Source organism: Chiloscyllium plagiosum, chromosome 40 (genome assembly GCF_004010195.1).
Source record: "Chiloscyllium plagiosum isolate BGI_BamShark_2017 chromosome 40, ASM401019v2, whole genome shotgun sequence".
Lineage (NCBI taxonomy): Eukaryota > Metazoa > Chordata > Chondrichthyes > Orectolobiformes > Hemiscylliidae > Chiloscyllium > Chiloscyllium plagiosum.
In genome coordinates this window covers 12129960-12148015 of record NC_057749.1, presented here as the reverse complement: position 1 = coordinate 12148015, position 18056 = coordinate 12129960, and the positions used below count along the sequence as shown (strand labels likewise).

Genomic DNA, 18056 nt, shown 5'->3' with positions numbered 1-18056 from the left:
ATCGTCCTTTCCACCGTTGTAATACTATCTTTGACAAGCAATGCCACACCTCCCCCTCTTTTACCCCCACCTCTGACCCTACTAAAACATTTAAACCCTGGAACCTGCAACAGCCAATCCTGTCCCTGTAGAACTTTAAACTTTATAATCTGGTTCCCTCTATTTCTTACAGCAGTGATTAACTATGGTTACTTTGAACAAAACATATAAAAGAAATAATTTCAAAGATACAAGTGTAGGATTGTATACACGCTGGCTCCAAGAGCCATAATAATCTAAAAGCAAGCTAGGGGTTGTGTGAATGTTTTGCTAAAAGGTTTACTGTAAGAACTCCCACCCTGGCCAAAAAAAAATCTATGAAGCTCTAAGATCTTGAAGTAATTGTCTTTAATTGTACAACTACCTTTCTGTGCATTAAACTAGACCTCCCAAATATTTCAGGGTCAAGAAACCTAACTTAAAGTATAAGCTATACTAACCAGAAATTTAATGTACCCAGTTATGCTGCACAAAATAATGGCTTACAAAAACTATCACAAAATACATTGGATTTTGAGGTAACCTCTTTAGACTTTCACGAAGGTCCTCAGCTGCATAAATAAAACTATTCCCATTTAGAATGATAACTTAATTTATTACCTTTATCATATCCTGAAATTCAATTTTTTAAAAAGAAAATGATCTGCTTTATATTGAATGACTCAGTGCTGCCACCCTTGAGAGCCTCTTCCATTGATTAATAACTTGCTCATTGAAATATTGTTTTTGTGGATTAGTTTACAGTTTACAATTAGTTAATTGATTTCTTATGTTTATCTAATAACTGCACAATTGACAGTCATTTTTAGCAAGAAAATCTAGTACATTATGGTGGTGGGTTCTCCAAGGCTATTGTGATATGACAATCTATTTACTAAATCATGATTACTTTTAAGATTGTTTGTTTGCTTTTAGAAAATAATTGTTTCAGTTTTCTTTGCGTCCTTAAGCTTTTACTGAAAAGCTTAAATCAAGGATAATAGTGGGAAGTTGTGTGTGGAATCAGAGGAGATGGGGAAGCACTATATAAATATTTTTCGACAGTGTTCACTATAGAAAATTAAAATGTTGGCGAGGAAGATGCAGAGATACTTGCATCTGGACTAGAAGAGATTGAGATTCACAAGGAAGAGGTATTAGAAATACTGCAGACTGTGAAAATAGATAAGTCCCCTGGGCCGGATGGGATCTATCCTAGCATCCTTTGGGAAGCAAGGGAAGAGATTGCTGAGCCTTTGGCATTGATCTTCAAATCATCATTGTCTCCAGGAATCGTGCCTGAGGACTGGAGGATAGCAAATGTGGTTCCCTTGTTCAAAAAGGGTAGTAGAGACAACCCTGGTAATTACAGACCAGTGAGTCTCACTTCAGTAATTGGTAAAGTGTTGGAAAAGGTTATAAGAGAGAGGATTTATAATCATCTAGAAAAGAATAATCTGATCAGGGACAGTCAGCACGGTTTTGTGAAGGGTAGGTCGTGCCTAACGAATCTTATTGAGTTTTTTGACAAAATGACCAAATAGGTAGATGAGAGTAAACCGGTTGATGTGATGTATATGGGTTTCAGCAGGGCGTTCAATAAGGTTCCCCACAGTAGGCTATTATATAAAATGCAGAGGAATGGGATTGTGGGAGACATAGCAGTTTGGATCAATAATTGGCTTGCTGAAAGAAAACAGAACATAGAAAAGTACAGCACAGAACAGGCCTTTTGGCCCACGATGTTGTGCTGAGGTTTAATCCTAATGTAAAATATTGTAACTTAACCTATGCACCCTTCAACTCACTGCTATCCATGTGCATGCCTACCAGTCGCTTAAGTGTCCCCAATGACTCTGTTTCCACCACCACAACTGGCAATGCATTCTATACATTCACAACTCTCTGCGTAAAGATCCTACCTCTGACGTCTCCTTTATACCTTCCTCCCAATATCTTCAAACTATGACTCCTCGTACCAGTTAATCCTACCCTGGGGAAAAGTCTCTGGCTATTGACTCTATCTATTCCACTCATTGTTTTGTACACCTCGATCAGGTCACCTCTCTTTCTCCTTCTCTCCAGAGAGAAAAGTCTGAGCTTAGTCAACCTTTCTTCATAAGACAGGCCCTCCAATCCAGGCAGCATCCTGGTAAACCTTCTTTGCACCCTCTCCAAAACCTCTATCTTTTCCATAGTAGGGCAACCAGAACTGGACACAATATTCCAAATGTGGTCTCTCTTGTAGAGCTGCAGCAAAACCTCTATGTTCTTAAACTCAATCCCCCTGTTAATGAAAGCCCAAAACACCATATGCTTTCTTAATAACCCAATCCACTTGGGTGACAACTTTGAGGGATCTATGAACTTGCACACCCAGATCCCTCTGTTCAGCCACACTGTCAAGAATCCTGTCTTTAATCCTATATTCAGCATTCGAGTTCAACCTTCCAAAATGCATCACTTCGCATTTATCCAGGTTGAACTCCATCTGCCATTTCTCAGCCCAGCTTTGCATCCTGTCTATATCACGCTGAAGCCTGCAGTAGCCATCGATCCTATCAATGAACCTCCAACCTTTGTGTCATCTGCAAATTTACTAACCCACCCCTCAACCTACTCATCCAAGTCATTTATAAAAACTACAAAGAGCAGAGGCCAAAGAACAGAGCCCTGCGGGACCCCAATTAACACTGACCTCCAGACAGAATACCTTCCATCTACAGCTACTCTCTGCCTTCTGTCAGCCAGCCAATTCTGAATCCAGATAGCCAAATCTCCCTGTATCCCATACTTCCTGACTTTATGAATGAGAACCTTATCAACTGCCTTGCTGAAGTCCATATACACCACATCCACTGCTCGACCATCATTGACCTGTCTTGACACCACCTCAAAGAACTCAATAAGATTTGTGAGGCATGACATGCCCCTCACAAAGCCATGCTGACTGCCTTTAATGACACTATGCTTTGCCAAATAGTCATAAATCCTATCCCTCAGAATTCTTTCCAAAACTTTACATGATGTCACAATTCCAGCTGATGCTAATACTGGACTGGGGCAGGCAAATGGTGATTGATGTATTCGTGGTTACAATGGATGCTTTTTTTTCACCTTGAGTACTGAAAAAAGCAAAGAGGTGGAGGTTTTGTTACAACAACAAGGACCTCCAGTTAGATTACATCTAGGATAGTGACAGTGATTCTGGCACCACACCATATTCCATGTTAGGAATTACGGGGACTATATAGTGACTTTGTGCACAGGTATTCTATCAGAATTTACCTAGTTTCCAAGGATTAATTTGAGCTGCTTTAATAGACAATTCGTAGAACTTAGAAGATTAGTGATGACAGATCAATCTTTTCAGAATATTAACAAGAACTGACCAGAATGGGAAAAAGACATGGTAAAATATCTTTTGTAGCTTGTATAATGCATTTACCATCTTGATTGCCGCTTAAATATTTCGATACAGATTTGTGAATGCAACGTAAAATTAATGTAATGAACTTGAGAAGTAGTTCAAGAAGGAAATTTATTTCCTAGCTGCCATGACACACAGTATGACCTTACACAATATTTGCAGCATATAATTAAAATGAGAAACTGGACATGTACAGCCAGAATGGATATAATGAACATTTGCACTAAATTTCATTAGTGCTTCAGTTCTGGCAGGAGTTGCTGTGTAACCACTTTTGTAATCACTATGATGCTGTGCCACACTTTCATATGGAATGCGAGTATTTTTATTCATGTAATGTGTCTTGATTGGATGGCTTCCTTCATGGACTGCTTGGTAAAGGAGTGAGAGTGTGGTGCTGGGAAAGCAAAGCAGGTCAGGCAGCATTCCTGAACGAAAGGTTTTTGCCTGAAATGTCTACTCTCCTGCTTCTTGGATGCTGCCTGACCTGTGCTTTTCCAGCACCACACTCTTGACTCTGACCTCCAGCATCTGCAGTCCTTGCTTTGCCTTGCTTGGTAAAGGGGCCAACCTTCTAAGCCATAAAGACCAGAATGCCCCAAGGTCTCCCCATGGTGTTGTTAGTTAGCTCATCCTTGCTGGAATGGTAGTGAGATCCAACAGTTCACCACCTCATTGAAATGCACATGGGCTAGCTTGGAATTAGACAAGAGTTCTTACACTCCACTGTGATTTCTGCTAAACACAGACCTTTGCAGGAAATTGTCTGTATGGGTGTTGACTAAGGGCACGATTAACCTCTCTGGTGATGTCAGTCAAACATCAATTTTGATTACAGTCAATATAGTTTACTGATGTTCAGCTTTTAGGCTTGTACGTGAAGACTAGGTAGATCCATATTAAAATAAACATGTTTCCAGGAGAAACTGTAATTAAATTGCATGTTATTTTTTTGTCCAAACCTCTGGAATTCCTACAGTGTGGAAAGAGACCATTCAGCCCATCAAGTCTGCACCAACCCTCTGAAGCTAATTCCATTCAGACCCAAGCCCCCACCCTATCCCCATAATCCTGCATTAACATGGCCAATTCATCTAACCTGCACATCTTTGGACTGTGGGAGGAACACGGAGTAGCCAGCGAAAACCCACACAGACACTGGGAGAACATACAAACTCCACACCCAGTCACCCAAGGCTGGAATCTGGTTCCCTGGTGCTTCGAGGAATTAGTGTAAACCAGATAAATTCCACATCTGAAAAAATGGCATTGACATTGGGCATTCACCTAGTTTCGTTTGTATCTCGACTGTTTAATTGCAATATGACCTTAAGATGTGTCTTTTCTATCACTCCCTTCAATGTTACTGCCATAAAGGTGCGAAGATAAGCTGCCAAAATTAAGCGATAAATGGTAATTTATGCCACCAAATAAAAATAAGTAGTTTAATATTGTGCACCCTGAAACTCTGTAAACTTCAACAGATAACCAGTGACATCACTGTTACCATGCTATTTACAAACTGACTTTTAATTTTCCAGGTCGACTAAATTGGTGGTCTGTTGTTTGTTCAAGTTGCAAACGGCTTCTCCCACTAGCAACAACAGGAGATGGAAACTGTCTCTTACATGCAGCCTCCTTAGGTAATATACATGTAAAGTGTAACCAGTTTATTTTGTTGCAGTTTGTTCAAATGTTTGGCATAAATAATGTCCCGACAGATACATAACTTAGGTACAGAAATTCAAATTCCAAGTGCTAACTTCAAGGAATTGCATGACAAGATTTCAAGATTTCTTCCGATAAAAACAAACTGGAAGCAACTCTATTTCTCTCTCTCCTTGCCCACGTCCCTCTTGCGTGCCCCACACCCCGTCATCTCGCTTGGCCCGTCTCGTTCGCCCCCGTCTTGCTTGCCTCCGTCTCACGTGCTGCACTGTTGCCCCTCCCTGCACTCTCGCCACTCCCAGCCCTCTTGCGCCCCCTCACTCCCCTCCCCCTGCACTCTTGAGTCCCCTGCCCCGGAATCTTTCCCCCGGAAAAATGTCTCCATCAGGACCTCAAGATCTCCTTCGGATAATCGAATTTTCAGATAATTGGTACGCGGATAATCGAGTTTCCTCTGTTTTCCCATTTTCACTGCATTCCCTTTTATGTCTTTAATTCCAAGAATTGTACCGAACTCTTTCTTGAAAACATTCAATGTTCTTGACTTCAGCTGCTTTTCTGTGGCAGAGAATTTCACAGGTATACAACTCAATGGGCGAAGAAATTTCTCCTCAATCCAATCATCAATGGCCTACCCCATATCCTTAGACTGTGACCTCTGGTTTTAGACTCGCCTCTCATTGGGAACATCTTCTCTGCATTTATCTTGTCTAGACCAGTTAGAATTTTGGAAGTTTCTACGTTATTCTCCCTTGTTCTTCAGTACTTCAGCAAATACAGTCCAAACCAATCCAATCTCTCTTTCACTCACTCTTACCTCCTTCTCCCTTTCTCTGTCTTCCCCCTTCTGTTCTCTCTCTCGCACCCCTCCCTTCCTCTTTTCTCCCTCTTTCTCTTCTCCCCCTTCTGTTTCATCTCGCTCTCTCTGTCTCTTTCCCTCCACTTCCCCCTTTCTCTCTTTCCCCTCGCTCTGACTCGCTTTCACTCTCTATCGCTCTCTCTTGCTCTCACTGAAACAACCTGAGACCTGTTTCCATCTTTGTCAATTAAGTGACATGCCGGACAGAATTATAACATATTGCTACAACTGTGAGATTGTTCCGAATTCTGTTTGTGTTTGAGGTATGTGGGGTTTCCATGATAGAGACCTGATTCTTCGTAAAGCTCTTTATACTATGATGAAAAGCAGCACCGAAAGAGATGCATTGAAGCGACGGTGGAGATGGCAACAGACACAGCAAAATAAGGAGGTTGGTATACAAAATGGACCTGTTACTGGCATTGTAATTTTAATCAACAGTGCAGCCATAAGGTACAAAGTAAAACAGGGCATTTGAAAATTACTTGCAGTTGAATGAGTCTTGCTTACAATAGAGTAAGACATTCTACTTTCTTCACTGCAGTATCATATTTTTGGTCTCAAATGTCTTTCTGTGCAGTATATTATTACATTAAAGACTAAGCAATCTCAGATAGCTCCAGTTCACATACTTCAGCAGTTTACATGTTCATGACAGATTCATTTTCGGATCTTTGGGTTTGAAATTGAATTTAATTTTTAAGCTTGCGGGTAGCTTCAATAAACGTTTTATGAAAATTGTGATTAATGTCTTTTTTTTTTGTTTATATTTGCTCCTGGGAATGAGGCACTGCTTATTCGGATAGAATTTACTGCTTTTGAAGCTTTCTTCAAATGAGCTGAAAAATGAGTTGCTTTCTTTGAATCACTGCTTTCCCCCATGATCACCGTGACTTTGCCTTTCTGACATGCCCTATCTACTTCCTGGTACATCTTGCGTCCCTGGTCATGACCACTGCTGGGAGGTCTGTACATGACTCCCATTTTTTTTTTGCCTCCACCCACACAGACTCCACATCATATGACCCTCTGTCATTCAGTGCCAAAGATTTAATTTCATTCTTAACTATCAAGGCAACTCCGCCCTCTCTGCCCACCTCCTGTCTTTTCGATAAGTTGTAAATCCTGAATATCATATTTGACTGATGACTTCTGACCTTGTATTTGTGCCTTCTCCAAGACTGCCTTTTTCCACCTTTGCTCATCTGTTTCTGAAATCTTCATTCATGCATGTTACCTTCATACTTTGTGTACATTCTTTGCAGATATCCTGCATTCTACATCCATAAGTTTGATGTAATCCTGTATCAATGTCCTAACTTGCATCAAATCATGTATATCCTCCAGGTTTTGATTTTAAAGATCTCATTCTTGGTTTCAAATTTCTCAATATCTTTGCCCTTCCCTCTTGCTTTTATTGCTCCACAATCCTGTAAGTTATTTGAACTGTCATCATTCTACCTCACTGGTGAGTGTGCTCTTAGTTGCCTAGGCGCTAAACTGTGGAATTCATTCCTATGTCTCACTGCCTCTGTACTGCATTTCTTTCAAACCTATCTTTTGACTAAACTTTTGATCATCTGAACTAATAGCTCCTTTTTGGTTCAATGTCATGTATTATTTTATTACATTCCTGTAGAAACACCATGGAACATTTTATTTTGTTAAAGTTACTATTATAATAAGTTGAAGATTAACTACTGTGAGCATCTTAGTTCAGCTTTGTTTAAGAAAGGTCTTGCTGAAGGGGCATGATCAGGAAGCTTCACACAGTCCAGAAGGAGAGATTCCATCTAGAGTGGGACTCAGTGAGGGTATAGTTGGCAGAACTTGGACTCTGAGGGAATTCATTGCACAGAGGAAGGGGTGCTCTTTGCTTGCATTTGTTTTTGGCTCTGAGTTTGTAGGTTTATTTTTAAACAGGATAAATCAAAACCCACAGTCAGGGGTCCAGCACAAAAGAGTGACATCACAGCTTGATAGTGAGGATAGAGATCAGTTTGAGACGAGTACGATTGAGAAAAGGAGCAAGTCAAACAGTTGGGGCAGACAGGAACAAAGCAGAGAACGAGGTAGGATTGATAAATTAAACTACATTTAATTCAATGCAAGAAGCCTAACCGAGACAGGCATGGCGAGGAACATAGGACTGGGATATCATAGCAATTACAGAGATGGCTCAGGGATGGACAGGACTGGCAGTTTAATCTTCCAGGATACAAATACTATCAGAAAGATAGAAAGGGGGCAGGAGAGGCGGGGGAGTGGCATTTTTAATAAGGGAGAGCATTCCAGCTGTACTTAGGGAGAATATTCCTGGGAATACGTCCAGGGAAGTTATTTGAATGGATCTGAGAAATAAGAAAACGAAGATCACCTTACTGGGATTGTGCTATAGACCACCCCTCCAATAGTCAACGGGAAATTGGGAAATAAATTCAGAAGGAGCTCTCAGTTATCTGTAAGAATAATAAGGTGTTAATCATGGGGGATTTCAACTTTCCAAACACAGATTGGGACTGCGATAGTGTTAAGGGTTTAGATGGAGAGGAATTTGTTAAGTGTGTACAAGACAATTTTCTGATTCAGTATGTGGATGTACCTACCAGAGAAGGTGCAAAACTTGACCTACTCTTGGGAAATAAGGCAGGGCAGGTGACTGAGGTGTCAGTGAGGGAGCACTTTGGGGCCAGTGACCATAATTCTATTAGTTTTAAAATAGTGATGGAAAAAGATAGATCAGATCTAAAAGTTGAAGTTCTAAATTAGAGAAAGGCCAATTTTGACGGTATTAGGCAAGAACTTTCATAAGTTGATTGGGGGTAGATGTTCGCAGGTAAAGGGATGGCTGGAAAACAGGAAATCTTCAGAAATGAGAGAGAGTCCAGAGACAGTATATTCCTGTTAAGGTGAAAAGAAAGGCTGGTAGGTGTAGGGAACGCTGCATGACTAGAGAAATTGACGTTTTGGTTAAGAAAAAGAAGGCAGCATATGTCAGGTATAGACAATAGAAATCGATTGAATCATTAGAAGAGTATAAAGGCAGTAGGAGTTTACTTAAGAGGGAAATCAGGAGTGCCAAAAAGGAACATGAAGTAGCTTTGGCAAATAGAGTTAAAGAGAATCCGAAGGGTTTTTACAAATACATTAAGGACAAGAGGGTGACAAAGGAGAGAATAGGTCTCCTCAAAGATCAACAAGGCCACCTATGTGTGGAACCACAGGAGGTGTGGGAGGTACTACATGAGTATTTTGCATCAGTGTTTACTGTAAAGAAGAATATGGAAGATACAGAATGTGGGAAAATAGATGGTGATACCTTGAAAAATGTCCAGATTACAGAGGAGGAGGTGCTGGATGTCTTAAAATGTGTAAAGGTGCATAAATCCCCAGGACCTGATCAAAGTCTTTTCCCTGAGGTGGGAGACTCCTGAACTACAGGGCATAGGTTTAGGGTGAGAAGGGAAAGATATAAAAGCAACGTAAGGGGCAACTTTTTCATGCAGAGGGTGATACATGTATGGAATGAGCTGACCGAGGAAGTGGTGTGGAGGCTAGTACAATTGCAACATTTAAAAGGCATCTGGATGGGTATATGAATAGGAAGGGTTTGGAAGGATATGGGCCAGGTGCTGGCAGATGGGGCTCAATTGGGTTGGGATATCTGGTCGGCATGGGCAAGTTGGACCGAAGCATCTGTTTCCATGTTGTACATCTTTGACTCTATAAACTACAAGTTCATCAGTTGGTGATAGTTCCTAATTTGACTATCTATACAGGTTACTTCCAGATTGAAGGGAAATGAGGGCAAAATTTGTAGGCTGCAAACTGAAAGACCAGTATGAAACTTTTAAAAATCAGATCAAGAATCAAGTAATTTTAAAACAGGAATGTCAGGCAGGGTAATGTTTTATAATTGCATGACATGGGAGCTGTTGGAACCCATTGTGGTTTGTAGTGACTATATCTGTAGCAAGTGTTGGTTGTTTGAGGATCTCTGGCTGTTGAGCTGGAGTCTGAACTTCAAACACTACGATGCAATAAAAAGGGGAGAATTACCTTGAAGCTATGTTTCAGGTGGCATTTGCACCCCTTAGATTAATGAGCTTAAATTTCATCAGTGGTCATGGACAGAATGATGTAACTATGAGTGGGGCAAGTAGAAAGATCTAGAGCCTCAGTCCCAGATCTGTCTGACAGATTTGAGATTTTTGCTCTCTGTATGGATGAGATTCTGGCTGTATGGAGGATGAGCAAATTGACCACAGCATCATAGTATGGAGAGACAAGAGAAATGAAGTTGTAATCGGGAATTGTATAGTCAAGGGAATAGATACTGTTCTCTGTAGCCAAGAGACCCAATAGGCTGTGTTGCCTGCCTGGTGTCAGGGTTCAGGATATCTATCCGTCTGTAGAGGAGTTTGGAGTGGGAGGGGAAATATCCAGTTTTCATAATCCATATAGATACCAACGATATATGAGGAAAGAGAGTCTGCTGAGGGAATATGAGTAACTCGGGGCTAAATTTAAAACCTAAACCAAAAAGATGGTAATCTCTGGATTACTGTGTGAGTCACAAATTGGCACAGGGCCAACAAAACTAAAGAAGTAAACATAGCTCAAAGATTAGTGTGTGAGAAATGGACTCAAATTCGTGGGATGTTGGCACTTGTCCTGGGGAAGGGAGCAGCTGTTGCGATGGGATAGGCTCCACCTGAATTATGCTGGAACCAAAGTTCTGGCCAGTTGCATGAGTAGAGCTGTGGATGAGACTTGATACTAAATAGTGTGTGGAGGCTTCATTTGCTTGGAAAATTATGCAAAAAGTTAAAGGGGGAAGGGCTAAGCAAAGGTTCAAGTTTCACAAAAAGTAGTAACACAGAATAGAAAGGGTCAGGAATCTGAGTTCAGGTAAATCAGATGAACAGACAACAATGATAATGGGGGGGCAGTCCATGCAGGACTGAGGCTGTTGTACTTAGAGTCATAGAGATGTACAGCATGGAAACAGACCCTTCGGTCCAACCCGTCCACGCCGACCAGATATCCCAACCCAATCTAGTCCCACCTGCCAGCACCCGGCCCATATCCCTCCAAAATCTTTCTATTCATATACCCATCCAAATGCCTCTTAAATGTTGCAATTGTACCAGCATCCACCACTTCCTCTGGCAGCTCATTCTATACACATACCACCCTCTGCATCAAAAAGTTGCCCCTTAAGTCTCTTTTATATCTTTCCCCCCTCACCCTAAACCTATGCCCTCTAGTTCTGGACTCCCCGACCCCAGGGAAAAGACTTTGCCTATTTATCCTATCCATGCCCCTCATAATTTTGTAAACCTCTATAAGGTCACCCCTCAGCCTCCGACGCTCCAGGGAAAACAGCCCCAGCCTGTTCAGCCTCTCTCTGTAGCTCAGATCCTCCAACCCTGGCAACATCCTTGTAAATCTTTTCTGAACCCTTTCAAGTTTCACTTACTAACTGTACCTGTTATGCTCACATCCAAATCATTTATGGGGTGTAGGTTTGCTCACTGAGCTGTAGGTTTGATATCCAGACGTTTCATTACCTGGCTAGGTAACATCATCAGTGGCGACCTCCAAGTGAAACGTCTGGATATCAAACCTACAGCTCAGCGAGCAAACCTACACCCTAAACCTCAACCTGAGCTACAAACCTTCACAAGCCTTGCAAATCATTTATGTAAATGACAAAAAATATTTCATTGCACACAGTATACGAAACAAGGTAGATGAGCTTGTAACACAAATTGGCAGGTACGATGTTGTTGTCAGAGATATGGCTACAGGGCAATCAGGGTTGGGAACTAAATAACCAAGGATATATGTCTTATTGAATAGACAAGCAGATGGGGCACTGTTGCCTTGTTTGTAAGAATGAAATTAAATTAATAACAAGAGCTATTGATTTGGAAGGAATGGAATCTGTGTGGGTAAACTTGAAGAACTTCAAAGGAGAAAAGACCATGATGGGAGTTGTGTGCAGGCCTCCTAACAGTGGTGAGGATGTGGAGAAGAAAATAAATCAGGAAATAGAAAAGACGTGTAAGAAAGGCACTAATACAATCATCATGGGGCACCTCAATATGCAGGTGGACTGGGAGAGTCAAGTTAGTAGCAGATCTCAAGAAAAAGTTTTTGTGAAATATCTGAGTTTTTTTTGGAATACTTTGTGGTAAAGCCCACTAGAGTACAGGCAACTCTGGATTTGGTGATATATAATGAGGCAGACTGGATTAGGGAGTTTAAGGTGAAAGAATTCCTAGGGGCAGTGACCATAATGTGATAGAATTCACCCTGCTGTGTGAGAGGGAGAAGACTGAATCAGATGGTAATGGTATTACAATTAAGGTAACTACAAAGTCAGGAGGGAGGAACTGGCCAGAGTTGATTACTCTATGCTACTTTTTCCCCACCTCCACCCTCCTCTCATTTATCTCTCCACCCTTCAGGCACTCTGCCTGTATTCCTGATGAAGGGCTTTTGCCCGAAACGTCGATTTTCCTGCTCCTCAGATGCTGCCTGAACTGCTGTGCTTTTCCAGCACCACTAATCCAGAATCTGGTTTCCAGCATCTGCAGCATTTACCTAGTTGATTAGACAGGGAGCCAAGCAGGGAGGATGGTGGAGTAGCAATGATAGGAGCTTCTGGGGGTAATTTAGGCACAGCAGAACTTCACCCCAAGGAAGAAGCAGCATACTAAGGCAACCATGGCTTATGAAAGAAGTCGGAGGCAGCATTAAAGTAAAAAAAAACAACATGCAATGTGGTGAAGATTAATGCAAAGCCAGAGGATTGCGAAGCTTTTAAAAGCAGTGAAAGGGGAGATGATCATCTATGGGAGTAAGCTAGCTAGTAATATGTAAGAAGATTGCAACAGATTTTTTAGTTACCTGCAAGGTAAAAGCGAGACCTTGGACTGCAGGAAAATGAGGCTGGTGAAGTAGTAATAGGGAACAAAGAAATGGCAGAGTAATTCAGTAGGTATTTTACCTCAGTTTACACAGTGAAAGACACCAGCAGCATCCCAGAACTTCGAGAGTCAGGGGTCTGAGGTCAGTGTTGTGGGCATCACTAAAGAGAAAGCATAAAATCAGCAATTGCTGGAAAAGCTCAGCAGGTCTGGCAGCATCTGTGGAAAGCAATCAGAATTAACATTTCGGGTCAAGTCTCCCTACCTCAGAACTTATGGTAGCTAGGAATATGTCAGTTTATATGTAGAAGGTAGGTTTGGGGGAGGGGGGGTAGTGTTAAGGTGTCAATGACACATGGGTATAGAGCCCAAAGAGAGAGAAAATCAGTTGAACAGACAAAGGAGTGGATAACAATATGGCTAAGAGTGTGAATAGCTATTACTGGGGACTGTTATTGGCTGACAATGGGTTGCATGTAATAGCAGGTAACAAGGCCCGGAGTGTCGGGGTGGGGTAAGGACATGGGAGAGCTCAAATCCTAAAGTTATTTAACTTGATATTGAGTCCAGAAAGCTGGAAGGTCCCCAAACAGAAAATGAGGTGCTGTTCTTACAATGGCATTTCAACACACCACCTTGTTCCTTGGTCCAGATCAGTCTCAGGTTTGCTACAGTGCTCCAGTGAAGCTTAGCATAACCTGGAAGCACAGCACCTCATTTTGCACTGATGACACAAAGCTAGGTGGATGGACAGTTTTGAGGAGGTGGAGAGGTTTCAGAAGGACTTGGACATGATAAGCGAATGAGCAAAGAAGTGGCAGTTGGAATATAATGTGGAAAAATGTGAGGAAGAATAAAGGCAGAGACTTTTTTCCAAAGAGGAAAGGCTTTGGAAATGGTAAGATCCTGAGGAGTGTTGCTGAACTAAGCGATCTTGGAGTGCAGGTTTGCAGTCCTTTGAAAGTGGAGTCACAAGTTGACAGGATAGTGAAGAAGGCATTTGGCACACTTGCCTTTATTGGTCATTGTATTCTGTATCGGAATTGGGAGGTCATGTTGCAGCTGTGCAGGACATTGGTTAGGCCACTTTTGGAATACTGCATTCAGTTCTGGTCTCCCTGTTATAGGAAAGATGTTGAGAAACTTGACAGGGTTCAGAAAAAATTTACAAGGATGTTGCCATGGTTGAGCTATAGAGAGAGGCTGAGTAGGCTGGAGCTATTTTACCTGGAGCTTCAGAGACTGAGGGGTGACCTTAACAGAGGTTTATAAAATGATGAGGGGCATGGATAGGATGAACAGTTAAGGTCTTTTCCCCAGGGTGGGGAAGTTCATAACTGGAGGGCATAGGTTTAAGGTGAGAGGGGAAAGACTTAAAAGGGACCAGAGGAGCAACTTTTTCAAGCAGAAGGTGGTGCATGTACAGAATGAGCTGTCAGAGGAAATGGTTAAGGCAGGTACAATTATAACATTTAACAGTCTGGATGGGTATATGAATAGGAAGGGTATAGAGGGCTATGGGCCAAATGTTGGCAAATGGCTCTAGATTAATTTAGGATATCTGGTTGCCATGGACAAGTTGGATTGAAGGGTCTGTTTCTATGCTGTACATCTCTATGACTCTCTGAAGCACAAAGGAACTTGGGAGTCCTGGTTCAGGATTCTGTTAAGGTTGACATGCGGGTTCATTTGCTAGTGAAGAAGTCAAATGCAATGTTCATATTCGTTTCAAGAGAGCTGGAATCCAAGAGAGGCGATGTACTGCTCAGGCTGTATAAGGCTCAGGTCAGACCATATTTGGAATATTTTGAGCAGTTTTTGGGCCCTGTATCTAAGGAAAGGTGTGCTGGCATTGGGGAGAGAGAGAGAGAGAGAGAAGTTTTTATTTGTCATTTCTACCATATACAAATGATACAGTAGAAATGAGACAGCATTCCTCCAGAACCGAGGGTGCTACATGGACAGCAGAAACTACACATTGTATATATCATAAAATGCATAACAAGTGCAAAACACAAGTTAGAGTGTAATAGAAGAATGATAAATAATAGATTTTTTTCTAGCAGCAATTCAGTCATACAAAAATTTTCAGATGGGAAAGTGTCTGATCTTATTGTGTTAAGGAGCCTGATGGCTTGGGGGAAGAAACTGTTGCACAGTCTGGCCATGAGAGACTGAATGCGTTGGTATCTTCTGCCAGATGGCAGGAGGGAAAAGAGTTTGAGTGAGGGATGTGTGGGGTCTTCCACAATGCTCTGAGCCTTTTGGATGCAGCGTGTGATCTGTCTGTAATGGAGGGCAGAGAGACCCCGATGAACCTCTCAGCTGTCTTCACTATCCGTTGTAGGGTCTTGCGATCTAAGACTGTGCAATTCCCAAACCAAGCAGTGATGCAGCAGCTCAGGATACTCTCAATGAACCCCGTGTAGAATGTGGTGAGAATGAGGGGTGGGAGATGGACTTTCCTGAGCCTACACAGAAAGTAGAGACGCTGCTGGGCTTTCTTGGCTATGGAGCTGGTGTTGAGGGTCCAGGTGAGACTCCACCAGGTGTACACCAAGAAATGTGGTTCTCTTGTCACTGCAAGAGATGTAAAACAGTGTAACATTTGGTCGAAGAGCTAGGAGTAGCTGGGTTGCTATGAGACAAAAAAACAAATTCAGATTCGGCCAATGTGTTGAAATTATGCCCCAAGATTCAAAACTCCAATCCAGTTTGATAATATTAAAACCAACGAAATGATCTTATGTTTTGGGATATAAATATCAGACATTTTGAACAGTTAGCCAGAAGGGAGAGCTGCCAAATGACCAACAGATGTAGACTGCTAGTTTAAGAGCTTTCTGAGAGATACCTGTCGATGGAGGAAGCCTGGGCAGCAGAATATCGAGGCTGACCTGGAGAGAAAATCTGCAAAGCTGACTGGTTTTGAAACGTGGTTATATTTTTTTGTAAATGGTAATCAGGATTTTGTATCGAACTAGTATTGCAGAGGGAAAGGTAAAAGATAGATTTAGAGAGAGAGAGAGAGGAGTTGTTAGTTAGTTATTCACTGTTAGACTTTAAAAAATGTTGTTAATTTTTATTAGACTTTTGGGTTATCTCTCGAATTTTATCAGATTACAGCATGGGGTGAATCTTTTCTGCGTTGCTGGTTTAAATTGAGGGGTTGACCCCATGTCATAACAACTTTAAAATACCTTCTCCATTCTGTTCCTTCAAACCAGAGCATTACTGCTTAGCTTTTATTTTTAAACCCGTTGTTAAACCTGCCTTTCTACTTTTGCTACAAAATGTGGTACCTCCCATTTATCTATGTTGAAGTTCAAACTCATGTTCTCCTCAATGGCACAGCTCCTCCTATAATTATGTTCAAGACTCATACCTAACTGATAATACTGCTTACATGCTAGAATTGACTTTTGAAGGGCTTCAGAAACTGACTAAAATCAGACAGTTTCATTTCAATACTAAACTACATAACTGTGTTTTATTTATTCATTCAGGGGATGTGGGCATTGGTAGCTGAGCTAGCATTTGAAGCCTTGCTCTAGTTGCCCTTGAGAAGGTAGAATTGCCTTCTTGAATTGCTGCCGTCCATTTGGTGTATGTACACCTTTAGGGGGAGAGTTCCAAGATTTGACTTAGTGACAGTGAAGGAATGGTGAAATATTTTCAAGTCAAGATGGTGAGTGGTTTGGAGAGGAACTCTAACGTCGTAGTGTTCCCATGTATCTGCTGCCGTTGTGTCTTGAGATGGTAATTGCTGTTGGTTTGGAAGGAGCTTTGGGTGAATTTTTGAAGTGCATTTGTAGGTAATATGCACTACTGCTACTGAGTCTTAGTCAGTGGTGGAAGGAATGAATGTGAACGTGGCTGCTTTGTCCTGGATGGTGGTAATTATCTTGTGTTGTTGGAGCTGAACTCATCCAGGCAAGTAGGGAGTATTCCATCACACTCCTGACTTGTGCCTTCTGGACGATGGACAGGTTTGGGGGAGTCAGGAGTTTTTACTCTCAGATTCCGAACCTCTGACCTCATATTTTCTTTAATACGGCTAGTCCAGTTCCGTTTCTGGTCGATGATGACTCCCAGGATTGTGGGGGATTGAGCGATGGGAATGCCAAGGGGTGGTAGTTAGATTATCTCTTATTGGAGACGGTCATTGCCTGGTGCATGAGTTATTGTCAATTTTTAAATGCACACTTTTGTCACTTCACCCTTAGCAGCAATCTTGCTTCTGAATCACAAAGTTATAGGTTCAAGTCTTTATCTAGGATTGACCATCATGTGCACTTTGTAGGAATTTCTTTGCTACTGTGTTTTGTACTATCTCTGATGAGTTGCTCAACTGAGGCCTTAGCTATCCTCTTGCGTAAGAGATATCGATATGTTTTGAAGAGCTGTGGGATTATCCCCAGTGTCCTTGCCAGTCTTTATAAGCACTCAATTTTAATCTCAAAAATGGGTTATTTTATTGTTATTACAATGCTCGTTATAGAATCTTACTATATACAAATTGCTGCATTGACTAGACTCAGAAGTACTTAATTAGTTGTGATGTGGTTTTGGGTATTGTGGTCATATAAAGCACTTTATAAATGTAAATATCTCTCCCTGTTTTAAACAAAAGGTACAATTGGGCTTGTTGCTGCCTTAATTTCAGAAGTTCTGACCACATTCTTAATTGATTTAGGACAATCTGAGGGACTTGTGAGAACTTTCTATTCAAAATGGTTTCATTTTAATTGAGCAATAATTTTTTTGAATATCTAACAGGAATGTTCATTGTGTAAAATAGATGGACTTTATATTCCTGTTCACATTGAAGTTGATTCTTATTTATACACCACTTTGATCCATGTTTTAAGCTTGTTTCTTTGTATATAATCGACTCTTGATGTGTGAACAGGACTTGCATTACCGACTAAATTTCAACTTTCTTTGAAATTCAAAAACCTGATGGCTTGATTTTGTGATGAACAAAATGTGGTTAGTTTATGTCAATGTTGCTGAAACACAGCCATTTCCTGTCAAGGCCCTCAGTTACATTTGTCAACTAAAATTCAGAATTTGTTAGAAGGTTTTCTGAACTTGACAGTTCAGTGGGATTGTCACTAAAGTGAGGCAAATTTGTGGTATT

At 41.3% G+C, this 18056-nt stretch overlaps 1 protein-coding gene across 4 annotated transcripts in view; it reads left to right on the top strand.

Annotated features, from left to right (window-relative positions):
- The window catches only part of otud7a (OTU deubiquitinase 7A), a 216497-nt gene that overhangs the window by 151310 nt on the left and 47131 nt on the right, over positions 1–18056 (top strand). For all 4 annotated transcript variants that reach the window (XM_043680340.1, XM_043680342.1, XM_043680339.1 and 1 more), the window contains 2 exons: positions 4990–5091; positions 6239–6366. In XM_043680340.1, the coding sequence (XP_043536275.1) occupies positions 4990–5091; positions 6239–6366 (230 nt within the window). The remainder of the gene's footprint in view (positions 1–4989; positions 5092–6238; positions 6367–18056) is intronic.